The sequence below is a fragment of the Mytilus californianus genome, unplaced genomic scaffold (genome assembly GCF_021869535.1).
Source record: "Mytilus californianus isolate M0D057914Y unplaced genomic scaffold, xbMytCali1.0.p SCAF_9, whole genome shotgun sequence".
NCBI classification, from domain to species: Eukaryota; Metazoa; Mollusca; class Bivalvia; order Mytilida; family Mytilidae; genus Mytilus; species Mytilus californianus.
The window spans coordinates 68434626-68450350 of NW_026262745.1; the positions used below are offsets into that span (position 1 = coordinate 68434626).

Sequence of the window (15725 nt, forward strand, 5' to 3'; positions counted from 1 at the left end):
TTTTCTAGATGTTAGATGGTATTTCTACAATGATTGCTTATATACAACATACAGCTGATATATAAAAAAATAAAACATATCGATAATGCATATTATTCTATATGTTGTTGATATTCTTTATGATTTTCCAATATTCTATGGGAATTTACAACGAAAACGACAGGACAGACTGGCTCAAAACGTTTGCATCATATTTATCTTTGTTTGTACGTATATACATATGCGTATATGTAGACTGTGATTTATTTAAACGTAAACACATATAATATTTTTAAATCTTTGCAATTGTTTTAGTTTCTCTCAATCACACTTAAAATATTTCCATGGCGATCTTAACTTTTTTGTTTTCTTTTAGTCTGTTCGGTTTAAGAACTCTTCTTAAGTACGGCATATGTTCAACCTTGTAATATAAACATACAAAAAAACGAGGTTATATGCCTATTGAAAAGCGTTGTATGGGGTCAATGTGTGATAGATAATTTTGAAGTCCATTGTTCTCATGTGATATTTCCAGACATATATCCTTATTCGTCTGGTTGTTTCTATTAGGGAAATATTTTTTAATAGAATATGGATTTTATATTCAGTTAATTATTTCCTTGATTGTGCATCGAACATTTCAAAATTAATATAACATGGTATACTAAAAGACGAAATACAATTTATATATGAATATATAAAGTTTTGCTGTTTTGTCTGTTTAGAGACTGAAGGACATTTCTGTTAAACAAAGGTTATCTCAGTTAAAATTTCTAAATTGTAGTTTTTTTGTTCTCTTGTTAACATATGTGAAGTAAAATCTTGGGACTTTTTCTTTGCTCTTTTTTTCATAATCATGAGCATTAATTATAAAAACGAGATTTTTACAACATGGTATGCCAACGGATGTTTATTCAGCTTCTCGCCAATTTCGATCCTTATATTAGATGTAGAAATGGATAACTTTTAACTCGTATTATGTTGTGCTTCTGCAGAAAAATGAAAACAATACTTTATAAATTTCAATCGTCCGAAGCGCAATTCAGGAGTTAACGAAGAGTTTCTTTTGTTGCTATCTCCTGGCATACACGTATACAATGTAAAGGATAAACTACGTGGTCGTTTTATTTATTATATCTTATTGGAAACTTTTGTATAGGTGCTGGTATATTCATGGGAAGAGCGCTTACATTGTGCACCCAGTCTCACCCCTGATTGCCATTCCTTTAAGTTTTGTTTTTATCTAGATTTGTAAATGTAAAATGGCTTTACGAGATTCGAACATATTTAATCAACTTTCGATTGTAAACTTTTTTAGAAAGTGACATATAATATTCACCGTGTGTACAAATGCCAATAAGTGCACCATTAAGGTAACTACTCTTTAATATGTTAATATATGTGCCATAATCTAAAATAAATCCCTTTCTAAGATTTTTAATAACATAAGAAATACAATCGTACACTGGTTAAGAAAATATAAATAATTACAGATGCATAGTAACTACCCAAATGGATTATTATTTAATGTGTAAATATATAATTCCGTGTTCAATAGTTTACATTCATCTTAATACTTCATGACCACTGCAACATACCTTGCCAAATGATATAAAGGGTAATAGTATGTACATGTATGTACAGAGCAAATGTTTATTCGACAAGGGCATTTGACATGAATATACTAAAAATCATGGTTGTGTCGCCCGTTTAGATAAAATATATGACTAAATTTAATCAAACTTTTTTTTTTCTGTATACGTGGATTATTTCTTTCCATCAAGACATCCTACACGCAGAAATGATCCTTTACTATTTCAATAGCGTGTACGCTATACAGTGTGGACGATTTCAACGTATTCCGTGTTATCCTGCGAACACGGATTCGATTTAGATTGTTTTGAAAATGTTCGAGTGTTTTTGTATTTATCTACATTATCTGCTTCTGTTCTTTTGATAAATAAAATTTCAGAATAATTAAGGGAATGACATTTTTTTTTCAAAGATGCTTTTCTCATATTGTTTTCTTTTCGTTCATCAGATTCCTCTGTATATTGCTCAAGTCTTTCAGTTGTATCTGCATTGATGATTATTTCTGTTTCACCTCTTCCTATAAAACTGTATGGGCGATTTTCAATATTTTGAACGATTATTTGATATGGATTAAGATATTGTTCTTCGGAGTTTGATATACTATTTTTATCTGAGCTTGTCGAATCATTGGAAGATTTTTCAACATTAATATCATTTAGATATCGTTGTTGATCAGGATCTGGAAGTGTAATGTCATCAATTTCCTCGTAGATGCTTTCGATTCTGATTTCTGTCGGATGTTGAATTGTTTCATTATGAGCATGCCTATTTAGAATAGTTCTTCTTTTCTTGTGTCGTTTGTAGGAAATTATTCCAGCTAAGACTATGCCGAATATACAACAACACCCAAGGCACATAATATATACTGCATTATTTACAAATATATCTGAAAATATAATTGACACGTACCGTTCAGCATTTATTTTGATAAAATTAACGGTACCAATATCACAGCATCAGTCCAAAAATTTAATACAAATAATCAAGAGCAAATAAAAACAAAATAACCTGAAAGGAATCAGAGCTATTCCTTAAGAAAGTGCATTCCTTAATCTGAAATGTATAGAAAATTGTTTAAATAAACCAATATTCGTATTGGCATGTCTGTACCGACGTACTTTCTACTAGCCTGGGAAAATTTTTAAATACTAATAGTTCACCATCAGAGGTATTTAGCTAGTGGTTGTAATAACATTAACGATACCAAATGAACAGCGCCAGATGTAATTAATTAACTCTCAAGTCCCATTTTTAGCATTCATGTTGCAAATAGCACACATTAAACTGCTTACTTTTCAAGAGCATTCTAGTTCACGTTCAACATGTTCAATTGTACTTTATCTTCATCATTATGTTATAATTTCTGGACTATTGATTTTTATCGTTGTTTTTTTCGTATTGTAAAACTATTTATGTTTTTAAAATACCGTTTTAACAAGAGTGTTAATCACTTGATGAAATTCTAATCTGACATTTTAAATTTTATTTTGTGTTTCGTATTTTGTTTGCATGAAAAGTTACTTTACTATTTCAATAGCGTGTACGCTATACAGTGTGGACGATTTCAACGTATTCCGTGTTGTCCTGCGAACACGGATTCGATTTAGATTGTTTTGAAAATGTTCGAGTGTTTTTGTATTTATCTACATTATCTGCTTCTGTTCTTTTGATAAATAAAATTTCAGAATAATTAAGGGAATGACATTTTTTTTTCAAAGATGCTTTTCTCATATTGTTTTCTTTTCGTTCATCAGATTCCTCTGTATATTGCTCAAGTCTTTCAGTTGTATCTGCATTGATGACTATTTCTGTTTCACCTCTTCCTATAAAACTGTATGGGCGATTTTCAATATTTTGAACGATTATTTGATATGGATTAAGATATTGTTCTTCGGAGTTTGATATACTATTTTTATCTGAGCTTGTCGAATCATTGGAAGATTTTTCAACATTAATATCATTTAGATATCGTTGTTGATCAGGATCTGGAAGTGTAATGTCATCAATTTCCTCGTAGATGCTTTCGATTCTGATTTCTGTCGGATGTTGAATTGTTTCATTATGAGCATGCCTATTTAGAATAGTTCTTCTTTTCTTGTGTCGTTTGTAGGAAATTATTCCAGCTAAGACTATGCCGAATATACAACAACACCCAAGGCACATAATATATACTGCATTATTTACAAATATATCTGAAAATATAATTGACACGTACCGTTCAGCATTTATTTTGATAAAATTAACGGTACCAATATCACAGCATCAGTCCAAAAATTTAATACAAATAATCAAGAGCAAATAAAAACAAAATAACCTGAAAGGAATCAGAGCTATTCCTTAAGAAAGTGCATTCCTTAATCTGAAATGTATAGAAAATTGTTTAAATAAACCAATATTCGTATTGGCATGTCTGTACCGACGTACTTTCTACTAGCCTGGGAAAATTTTTAAATACTAATAGTTCACCATCAGAGGTATTTAGCTAGTGGTTGTAATAACATTAACGATACCAAATGAACAGCGCCAGATGTAATTAATTAACTCTCAAGTCCCATTTTTAGCATTCATGTTGCAAATAGCACACATTAAACTGCTTACTTTTCAAGAGCATTCTAGTTCACGTTCAACATGTTCAATTGTACTTTATCTTCATCATTATGTTATAATTTCTGGACTATTGATTTTTATCGTTGTTTTTTTCGTATTGTAAAACTATTTATGTTTTTAAAATACCGTTTTAACAAGAGTGTTAATCACTTGATGAAATTCTAATCTGACATTTTAAATTTTATTTTGTGTTTCGTATTTTGTTTGCATGAAAAGTTCTTGTAATAAAAATGTGTTTTAGAAATGTTTTGAGATTTGGCTTATCGGTCTAAAAAACAATATGATCAGTGCTTACCTTTTCTTGTCCGTAATTTAACGAGAAGCTAATCTGTACATATTTTTCGTGCCATATCACCTTTATTCATATTGTATGATTTTACCTATATTTTAATCAAATATCTTCTGCCATTATTTTACTCGGCAAGGTCAGGATAGATGCTCAATGTTAAGGATACTTAGCAAACCATTGATATGAATTCTAATATATATTTTGATAAGCATTTACAATATAAAAACCACTTAACATAATAAAACACGAGTAAATGAAAAACAAATCAAAGGATTGAAAAACATTGTTTACCATATCTGTCGACAATAGTAGAAGTGTTTGTATAAAACTCCATAACTGCAGTGGCGTTGTATTCTAAACAAATGAAAATGCACAAATATGAAACAAATACAAAGGATATAAATTTGTTGAGGTTGTTATGATTTTTCTTTGTCCTATAAGTTAAGACTGACAGATTTAAGAAAAAAAACCCAAAACATTTGACTCAATTGGAATATTTTGAAGGTGATTTACCTGATTACTTTTCACTAGTGCAATGCATACGTTTTGAATAACTGGTTATCTATTTTAACATTGTAACTCTCTTAAATGGTATCTATAATGGGTTTATGTTACCTGTAACAATATCATCTTAAAATCTATGTACTTGTTTAATTGAATTTTGAAAAGAACGACTAAAATGTGTCCAAGAAATGTTGATCGATCACTCAGCGAGACCGGATACGGCAACAAGGTATACTCTCCTGCCATGCTTGCATCACCCGCAATGCAAATCTGCACTCAGGCAAAATATTCCTATCGGCGATATGACACAAAATTATAAATTATAAATTAAAGAACAGTCGCAGTCTTATAGAAGAGGTGCATACCTAAAATTGTCAACTCTAAAAAATTCATTTGCTCTGAACTGCACCTTCTTGGAAATAATCTTTTACGATAGGCAATTTTAAATATTAACCCGTTCTATGGGTCATAATTGTGCATGTTGTATATACTAAAAGAAAATTTTATTACATATGACAAATTACAACAACTTTAACATTAAAATTGTTAATTCTACCATTTGTCGAAATACACACTTCCATTTTCTGACACCTCTTTGAAACAATTACCAGATTTTAGAATCTGACTGATTGATTATACCAGTTAACATTCTGTATCGGACCTTTATTAAATAACTTCTCTGTTGGCAGACTTAATATAAATAAAACTGCATGTGCAAACATGTCATCCTGGCAAATACTTTATTTTTTTTTGTATTTGCTGAGTTCTGTACCGGCTAATAGAGGATTTCAGAATATCAAAAGTTAAGTACACTGTCGTCTGGAAGTCTTTTTGTCATTTATGTGCCAAAATCAGACATAAAAGTTCAGTCTGGCAACTATTTGTATGATGAAGACAATGACATTTGTATTAAAAGAAAGAAAAAGGGTTTTGTAAGCAGAGACTATAATTTTTAACTTTTGTTTGTCGATTTTGGCAACGAGTCTGTAGTTAATGAACTTTATCGTACTTGTCCAAAATAAATATTGCTTGCGTGAATATTTGATTTTTTTTCTTTCCTAATCTTTTGTGAAAAGGTATAGAACGCCTTAACTGTCTTATAGTGTAAATATTTAATGTGTTTTGTCGCTTTGTCTTTACGTCTCGTCATTTCTTCTTTGTGTTATGTGTAAGTGCCTTTATTTCCTGACACTGCATCTCTGTGTTATGTCAAATTAATTATTTGTTTTGTAAAACAATTGTATGATATGTCATTGCTATTCTTTGTTGTGTGCAATATGCATTACATTATGTTGTAACTGCTGTATATTTTGTGAATACCTCTAAACTTTATGATCAACCATTAAAACATTCTAGCACATTTCCTCTATGTTGTGTCTATTCTTCCTTTAAGTAAGTCAGTTGATAATTGCGTCTCAAATGTGATTGTTATGTAGAATGTTCGAAACGTTTTGTTTTGTCACATCTTTGTTCTATAGAAACTTCATGATATTATATTTTAATGGCTTTAAGTTGTGTCTATACATATGTATCTTCTGTGAAAAATATAATATATCATGGTATAGCTTATATGCGATTTGCCAACCAATTGATACTTTCTGTTAACATTCAAGATGTCATGTGAATCTAATGGTACGTTATCTGCAAACACGTATTACATTATGTGCAAACACCTATTACGTTATATGCAAATGACTATTACATTATGTGCAAACACTTATATCGTTATGTGCAAATACCTATGGCATTATGTGCAAACATCTATAACGTTATGTGCAAACACCTTTCACGTTATGTGCAAACACCTATTACGTTAAGTACAAATACCTATTACATTATGTGCAAAAAACTATTACATTATGTGCAAACACTTATTACGTTACGTGCAAACGCCTATTACCTTAATAGCAAACACCTATAACGTTATGGTAAATGCCTTTTTAACACAGATTAAACCAAAACGCATCAATGATATATACAATTACAGTAATAAAAAATTAAGGAAATCAAAATAATGTTAAATAAAATCCAACCGCAATTCTTTACGGAGAATGTGAATGGAGAATAAATTGATGCTCTCTTTCACGTCCGCCAACCGGGTCATTATATAGGTCGCTTTAGTTTGCATACATACTAATATATATATAAATATATATTAGCTGCGCCTTAAATTCATAAAACATGTACATATACGTGTATATGCATATTATGTGTAGCCTACCTTCATTCCTCAATATGAATGATATGGTTTTAGTATTACTGTTCAACAGTTTCACGGGGATGGGGTTTCAACATGAGTTTTTTCGTTACATATACGTGTGCAGTCGGGATTTGTCCCCCCCCCCCCTCCATTCATATATTGAAGTCTTGTGAAATCATGGCCCATAACAATATTTCATGGAAAATCAATACCCATTCATATATTCTTCAGATATCACATATTCATTTATTTAGATTTTAACGTGATTTTAAACGATAGATCAAGATTTATACAAAATCTTATCGAAAGACGAAAATTACTGACCAATTGACATATTACCTTGCTGAAATCTCAATCCATTGATATATTTGACGTATCAAAAAAGTGACCCATTCCAGCGGCACATATGTATATACCTTCATATCAAAAGAGACCCCCTTTCCCCCGGGAACAATTAGGCGAGTAATTGTATGAACCTAAATTACCCTCCCGGTCGGCCATTCTAGCGAGAAACGTGTGCTAGTTTAATGCTACCAATGCAATGACGTCTCCCACGATTGATGTAGCAGATAAGAATCCTTAAAAGAATTTAGATTTTATAGCCGTTCATTTCCAAATTTTGCCAAAAACCACCTGGCCCCCTCTCAATACGCCTCTGATGACAGAAATGTATGTGTCCTCGTCAGGGACGGAGGAATCACTAAATACCAGTATGTCTTTGGAATGATATTCAGAATAATATACACGATGTATGGGAAATGACCGGCAATAAAATCTAAATTCTTTACAGGATTCATAATCTGCTACATCAATCATGGGAGACGTCATTGCATTGGTAGCATCAAACTGACTTACGTTTCTCGCTCAAATAGCCTATCGGGAGTGTAATTTAGGGACCATATTCAATTCTTATTCGCCAATAATCAATAATCTTAAATACTAAATTATCCTTACACCCGTTATATTTCTAGTACGGGGGTGCAGTCGGGAGAAACAATGGGAAATGTTATTGTTCATTCCGGCTGCACTTCTTGTAAACTACCCAAAAACATTTACCAGGATAAAGTATAGACATTCAACATAAAAAGTAGGATTTTACCGAGAAATCTTTCAAAAAGAGGACCTTTATTCTAATGTTTAATCAAGAAATGCTTTAATTGTATAATTATATCACAGACGACACAAGGTGAACAATATGATGAAATTTCTAAACAATATCAGGAACTCACGAAATATCTATCAGTGAATAATTTATATTTCATTAGGAACTATCATATGTATTTGGTTGTTTTTTTTTTTTTTTTTTTTGTTTGTTTTTTCTTTTGAATTTGTTTTTGGTTGTTTTTAGTTTTTTATTTTGCTTTTATACTACAAAGTAACACAGTCGACCAGTCCGTCATAGTTCATATAATTACTCGCCAAAACGTTCACGGGTGGATGGGTTTCTCTACCTATATGAAGGCATATACATATGTGCCGCTGGAATGGGTCACTTTTTTGATACGTCAAATATATCAATGGGTTGCGTTTTCAGCAAGGTAATATGTCAATGGGTCAGTAATTTTCATCTTTCGATTAAATTTTTGTACAAATCCTGATTTATCGTTTAAAATCACGTTAAAATCTTAAAAAAATAATATGTGGTATCTGAGGAATATGTGAATAGGTACTGATTTTGCCATGAAATATTTTTATGGGTCGTGATTTCACAAGACTTCAATATATGCATGGGGGTGTTTTTGAAATCCCGGCTGCACATCTGTACCCAAACATTCATGTTGAAGATCCCCCCCTTCCCGTGAAAATATTTAACAGTAATACTAAAACTATATTGAGGAATGAAGGTAGACTATACATAATATGCATATACACGTATATGTACATGTTTAATGAATTTAAGGCACAGTTATTATATATTTATATGTATATATATATAAGTATGTATGCAAACTAAAGCGACCTATATACTGACCCGGTTGGCGGGTGTGAGAGAGAGCATCAATTTATTCTCCGTTCACATTCTCCGTAAAGAATAACGGTTGGATTTTGTTTTTAACATGTAACATTCTTTTGATTTCCTTTAATTTTCGATAACTGTAAATGTATATATCATTGATGCATTTTGTTTTAATCTGTGTTAAAAAGGCGTTTACCATAACGTAATAGGTGTTTGCACATAACGTTATAGGTGTTTGCCATTAACGAAATAGGTGTTTGCCATTAACGTAATAGGTGTTTGCACGTAGCGTTAGAAGTGTTTGCACATAATGTAATAGGTGTTTACACATAACGTAATAGGTGTTTGCACATAATGTAATAGGTATTTGTACTTAACGTAGTAGGTGTTTGCACATAACGTCAAAGGTGTTTGCACATAACGTAATACGTGTTTGCACATAATGTCATAGGTATTTGCACATAACGTAATAGGTGTTTGCACATTACGTAATATGTATTTACACATAACATAATAGGTGTTTGTTTGCACATAATGTAATACGTGTTTGCACATAACGTACCATTAGATTCACATGACATCTTGAATGTTAACAGAAAGTATAAATTGTTTGGCAAAACGAATATAAGCTATACCATGATATATTATATTTGTCACAGAAGATACATATCTATAAACGCAACACAAAGCCATTAAAATATAATATCATGAAGTTTTCATAGAACAAAGATATATCAAAACAAAACGTTTTGAACATTCAACATAACAATCCCATTTGGACGCAATTATTAACTGACTTACTTAAAGAAAGAATAGACACAACATAGAGGGAATGTGAAAGAACGTAAAGGTGGTCGATCATAAAGTTGATCATAAAGTTTAGAAATATTCACAGAATATATAAATAGTTACAACATAATGTAATGCATATTGCACATAACAAAGAATAGCAATGATATATCATTCAATTGTTTGACAAAACAAATTATTAATTTGACATAACACAGAGATGCTATGTCAGGAAATAAAGGCACTTACACATAACATAAAGAAGAAATGACGGGACGTAAAGACAAAGCGACAAAACACATTAAATATTTACACTATAAGACAGATACGGCGTTCCATACAAAGGCATTACCTTTCCGGCTTCTGTTATGTGTTCGTATTGATATGAGTTGTAACTTTATATAGTGACTGAAAAAAGTGAACAAATCCTCAGTCTCAAGAAACAGAAAAATATGACACCTCAAAGCTGTCATAGTTTTTTTCCTGTGACCTGTCAGCAAACGTCCAATTCTTTTAAACAGATTTGTTTCCATTGTATTCTTCTTTAATCAATGTTCTGTATGCTTCCCTGGCATCTTATCAATGGTTCGTGTTTTAGTTTCTTTTACTCATAGCAAAAGGGTCAATTTGAAAAATTAGAAAAAAAGACGTGTTTGGCAAACGTACAATAATATGATTTAAGCAAAATGTCTGTTAGCTTTCAAGATTTCAAAATCAACAACAGCAGTGTATATAAAGTGCGAATCCTGAAATACCATTTTCACTTTATTTGCCATGAATTTCTAATGTAGAATGATAAATAAACAGACGAAACGTTAATGATTTTGGAATAAAACAATGAATAATACATTAAATTATGGATCGTTTTGATAAACTCATAATACAGGTAAGAGATGTAAACGGGTTTATATAGCAATTACAGCGACCCAGGTGTGAAATTGCTACTCAAATAGGTATATATTAAGAACATTTCACGAACAGAGCGTGCAGGAGATTTTAAAAGCAGCAGTAAAGTTTTATTGTCAGAAATATATGCCTTCTAACATAATCATTAATGTTGTATAACTTTAAACAGTTTTTGTTATTCAGTTTGTTGATATTGAGTTAAATTGCATTAAAGTGTTTTCGTTATGCTTTTCGTGTTTACTGTCGAATAATGATGCAATACTTTCATTTTCACTGTAGGGGCCATTCATTTCTATTGTATATGCGGTGCATTTTCACAGTAGAAATCTTTTTCATTTTCATCAAATAGAGTGTTAATTCAGCCGACTCGCTGACAAACTAAATTAACTCAGAAGGATTTGATAATGTTTACTTTGTGATTGAAAGTCTTACGAACTACAAAAATGAATTCTGTAAAAATAAGAGCTTTTATTGCTAAAAATATTCAATTCTTTTCTTTTAATAGTTTGTCAGGATATATATATGAAGGTTTAAATTTATCCATTCCAATGACATGTTATCATTGAAAACATATACCTTGCACAGTGAAGAACATTAACGGCCACCGAAAACTATGATTAAGTTTTGGGTTTCGGTCTATATCTAGTGCACTATACATCACATACTAATAAAAACGTCATTAATGAATGCATCTTGCATAATAAAGATCGTTCACACAACGACCTATGTTTTACGCTGGAGTGACTGGTTACGTTTTCAGTTTATGTTTATATCTAAGGAGCTATACATCAAGTATCGATGCAACTTCATCAGTGCGTATATATTGAACATAAAGGGAGTACGCAATTTGAAAATACAATGACATATTGAGAACAGTTTATTGTTACAAATTTTAATGGTTCCATATCACTTGTATCATAACTGTACAGTTGATTTCGGACGTTGCTGTGTACCGAAGCAAAGTTTGTAGATAGAACGTCCAAATATTTTTTCGAAGACTTATCGCCGTAACAGTAGGTTAACATGTTTAGGAAAACAAAGTTTATTGCTTCCTGACAGCATTGTTTATTTTATATAATACTGAACACCCAACATTAATTTAAACAACAAAAAAAATCATTAAAAGCACGATCACATTTAGTTTTCGAGTCTTCATATCACATGTACCATGCTTTTATTAAAAGTTTAATCAAGTTTGTGTTACACCGAATCTTTGTTACGCGATGTTTACAGGTAATTTATACACACGTTTATTGAAAATAGTCACAACGGATGAGAAACCCGTTGTTATAATTCATTTATACATGTTTAAAGATCAATCTCCGGATTTCGTCATGTTTCGTTGTCTTTATATTATTTTTGTTTAGGACTGTTCATTGCCAATTTGTTGTGCATTTTGGCAACTCAAAGGAGCGATCAATATGGTAAAAATAAGTACATAACATAATTCTAGATTTTTAGAGTTATTTTTCCAAATCTTTCAGAAACTTGATTGCAAGATGAATTTACAGAATAGAGAATATTGGGCCAAAAAATAAAGAATAGAGAAAATGGACATAAAAATAAAGAATAGAGATTAATGGGGTGCTAAAATATAAAGAATAACTGCAAAAATTAAAGAATTGGGTAAACATATACCGATTACAGAAAAGAACAATGTCCAGAATACAGTTATCAAGCAATTACAGAATAGTCATTATTTTTAAAGATAAAAAATAGTCTGCGAAAAAAATAAAGAATACAGAAATGACGGACCCCCAGATCTACACCCTCATCAAGTGCTCCTGATGCGTGGGCTCTACTTGGTCCCACATTAAACATACACAAAATTCAGGTGCTTTAATTTTCAATATGAAATGATAAAAATGTCAAATAGTTAAGTCGTTACAAACAATAAAAGATGGGTATTTCAAAGGAGACAGCATATTTTCTTCTCGATATTTTAAGAGACGGAGGGTACAGTACTGTTTGAAAACGCGCAACGAACGGTACAATATAAACAATTTTATAAACCGATGGCTATTTTAAAAAATCAAAATGATTACAATGGATTACAATACTGATCACTTAACATGCATACAATGTATAAAATAGACTTTTGTTTTCAAATAATGTACATAACTCAGAACATTTTTTATATTATATATCGGCTTCTCTCGGCTTGTTCTATATCGCTTAAAACGCACAATGTCCACAATCAACTGTACGGTGGTTAAGCATGTACGATAAGTTTAGATTTCTAAATTGTAAAGATCATCAATATTTGATTCATCAAATGAATATTATGGTAAGTTTTTACATGTCCAATTATCACATAAAACCACAATGAAAATTCTTCGCATCTAAAAAAATCCCACATCAAAAATGATCGCACTTACAGTGATAATGCATCGCACGAATGTCAAAATGAATCGCTTTCAATAACTTTATTCTAGATTCTGTTGCTTTAATAACATATTTTGGGACTTAAATCATGTTATTGTATATAGTAAAGTCATAGTCTAATGAAATTGTGTTAAAACATACATTCAAATCAATTATTTTGTATTTTTAAAACATAAACAAACACAGTTTTTCCCATCATCCTTTATTCTACAATAGTAATACTCGCATATGACAGTGAAAATAAACTGTCTGGATTCGCACTTTATATATACACTGAACAGTGAACCTTATAACGTAATTATCACCCCGTTATTTTTCAAAGTTAAAACTACCTGACAACTGTGTGCTGTCTGTTGTCGATACATTCATACATCCATGAATATGATCACACCTGAAATACGTAAGTTTCAGTCATTGTTCACATTAGAAAGTACAGAAAAGGGTTCGTGCTGCAAATGTTACGTTAATTTTTTCAAAATTAAATTGTTGCCTTTCAAATATCTTAAACTTATGTTTCATTGACCTTTTTTTTATTAACAATGAATTTATAATGTAAAGTGGATAATGTTACAAAATAATATCAACAATAAAGATGTCATGGGTTCTTTTTAATTGATAAAAAATACATTTCAGTAAGAAAATCATTATTTGAGGTTCTTACAAACCTTTGATTTGCTGTACATAACAGACATTTATCAGCACATCGATATCCGTATCTTTTTCCAGAACAAGGCTCGCATGGCTCACCTTTTGATGATGTGTATCCTATATCACATTCTTAAAATAAATGTAAATTTAGTGTTTATCATCATTTTTATAATAAATAAATGTATCAAATACTTTGTCGATATTTAATAATCTCACCAGAGTCATGTCATTTTCTTTTGGCATTTTGTGTATCTCCTGTTACTAACAGTCCTGACTAGACATTATTACGAGTGGCTCTGACATCTCACGGAATTTTTATTACTTGGAACGTCAGGGCTCAGTCCCTATTGAAAACAAGTAAATTGCTAACCCAGACTTTGAGCTGAATTTCTTTTTTCTAAATAGCAAATAATCCATTTCCTAGTTGACAAATCACTCATCGTTCTATTCCTTATTTATTTTACTCAAAGAAAATGTACTTTGGATTCACGTTCTAACCTTCAAACAAGCAATATTTCTCTCAAGAGATGATTTACTACCACATTGTTTCGTTTTACTAAACGTTATATGTATAAATCAAAGGGAATATATGAGTAAAACAAATAACTTTAAAATAGGTCGATATAGGATGTATGGACAGAGTTAGTGCCTCCTTCACGGCAAGCATCAACCACAATGGGAAGGTTGATTTGGCCAAATGGTAATGTACGTTATGCGATATTGCATAATTTTGGTTTATGAGGATGTAAGACGGCGAAAGTAATTCTATTTTTCAGTTGAGACATACAACAACAATAAATGACAATGGATAGTGGACAAGCACAATGATTGATCCGGTAAAAACACCAGATAAAAAATCAAAGTTCTGATAATAAAAAAGTGAAATATGTGAATGTATTGTGAGTTACATTTATATTCATCAGTTTTGTAAGATTCATATGACATTCAAGTTCCCTGGAGAGTTATTTACCCGATTGAAACTACAACTAAAAGCCAAGACTTTTAATGTAATATGCTTTCTCTAAAACAATTAGAACATTTACCTTGAAAAACCATCGTCACCAAATTTTTTGGGATGAATAAGCAAACAATATTTTTAAAGAGCATACAGTGTACATATGAGAAAGTCTTTCAACACATTTTTGTTGAACAATTTGGTTTATTCCAGATTTGCAATTAAAAACTGTAAATGATCTTACCAACACATGCTGTGCCTATTTTTTCATAGCAGTCACAACAAAAATAGTCTTTATTATACACAGAATCTTCATTTGATCTGTAAATGATAAAAAGATAATATATTTGTATTTTCAAACGAAAGTGATGCACGATAAAAGAATAGATGAAAGAGGTGAAATTTGATGCATTTCAATGTTGTTTTTAGCTATTATTATACATGTTATAGTCTTCTCTTTTGTCATCCCAGAAGATGGTAGCTTTGTTGTGTTGAATCAGTGGTCAAGTGCCTAATTTACATATCTTGTGTGTGTCCACTGGTTTTCCTAATCACATTTTTCCTAATGATATCACCACTTGATCGATACAGCCATACACAAATTCAAAGTGTTTATAATTTGAAGTGTCATATAATTTGTTAATAATAATGCACTTTGTATTTGTTTTTCACGTTATCCCAACAAGTTCAATGCTGAAATATAATTATTGAATAAAAAAAACCTTGTGTAATATAAATTCCTTACCTTCGATCAACACCATGGAAACATATGTTTGCATAGCATGAAAGAAAAAAATAAACATTATACATGAATATCCAAATTGCCATATTGTGCGCAGTCACAGACTATAGTCATAAAGTCATAAGCGAGATGTCAAAAAATCCCAACTTTTGTTTCCTGATACAAAATTTC

At 31.0% G+C, this 15725-nt stretch overlaps 1 protein-coding gene across 2 annotated transcripts; it reads right to left on the reverse strand.

The window, feature by feature from the left end:
- Window positions 1-15672, reverse strand: LOC127716269 (uncharacterized). Of its 2 annotated transcripts, XM_052222429.1 has the most exons (6): window positions 15558-15672; window positions 15057-15133; window positions 13875-13986; window positions 13542-13600; window positions 4760-4822; window positions 1-2458 (listed from the first exon to the last, which is right to left on the reverse strand). In XM_052222429.1, exons 1-6 carry the CDS (start codon window positions 15638-15640, stop codon window positions 1812-1814), a joined length of 1041 nt encoding a protein of 346 aa, XP_052078389.1. In that variant the 5' UTR covers window positions 15641-15672; the 3' UTR covers window positions 1-1811. The 2 variants fall into 2 exon arrangements, with proteins under 2 accessions (XP_052078389.1, XP_052078390.1); XM_052222430.1 differs by lacking the exons at window positions 1-2458; window positions 4760-4822 and having other exon boundaries at window positions 13505-13600.
- Window positions 15673-15725: the final 53 nt, after the last annotated feature.

What these genes read in the sequence shown, in the direction of transcription:
- LOC127716269 (XM_052222429.1), bottom strand. Translation starts at nt 15,640, where the DNA reads ATGGCAATTTGGATATTCATGTATAATGTTTATTTTTTTCTTTCATGC. An exon ending in TTATGTACAGCAAATCAAAG is followed by an intron (nt 13,601 to 13,874) that starts GTTTGTAAGAAC and finishes TACGTATTTCAG; the next exon opens with GTGTGATCATATTCATGGAT. An exon ending in AGACAGCACACAGTTGTCAG is followed by an intron (nt 4,823 to 13,541) that starts GTAGTTTTAACT and finishes TCATTTGTTTAG; the next exon opens with AATACAACGCCACTGCAGTT.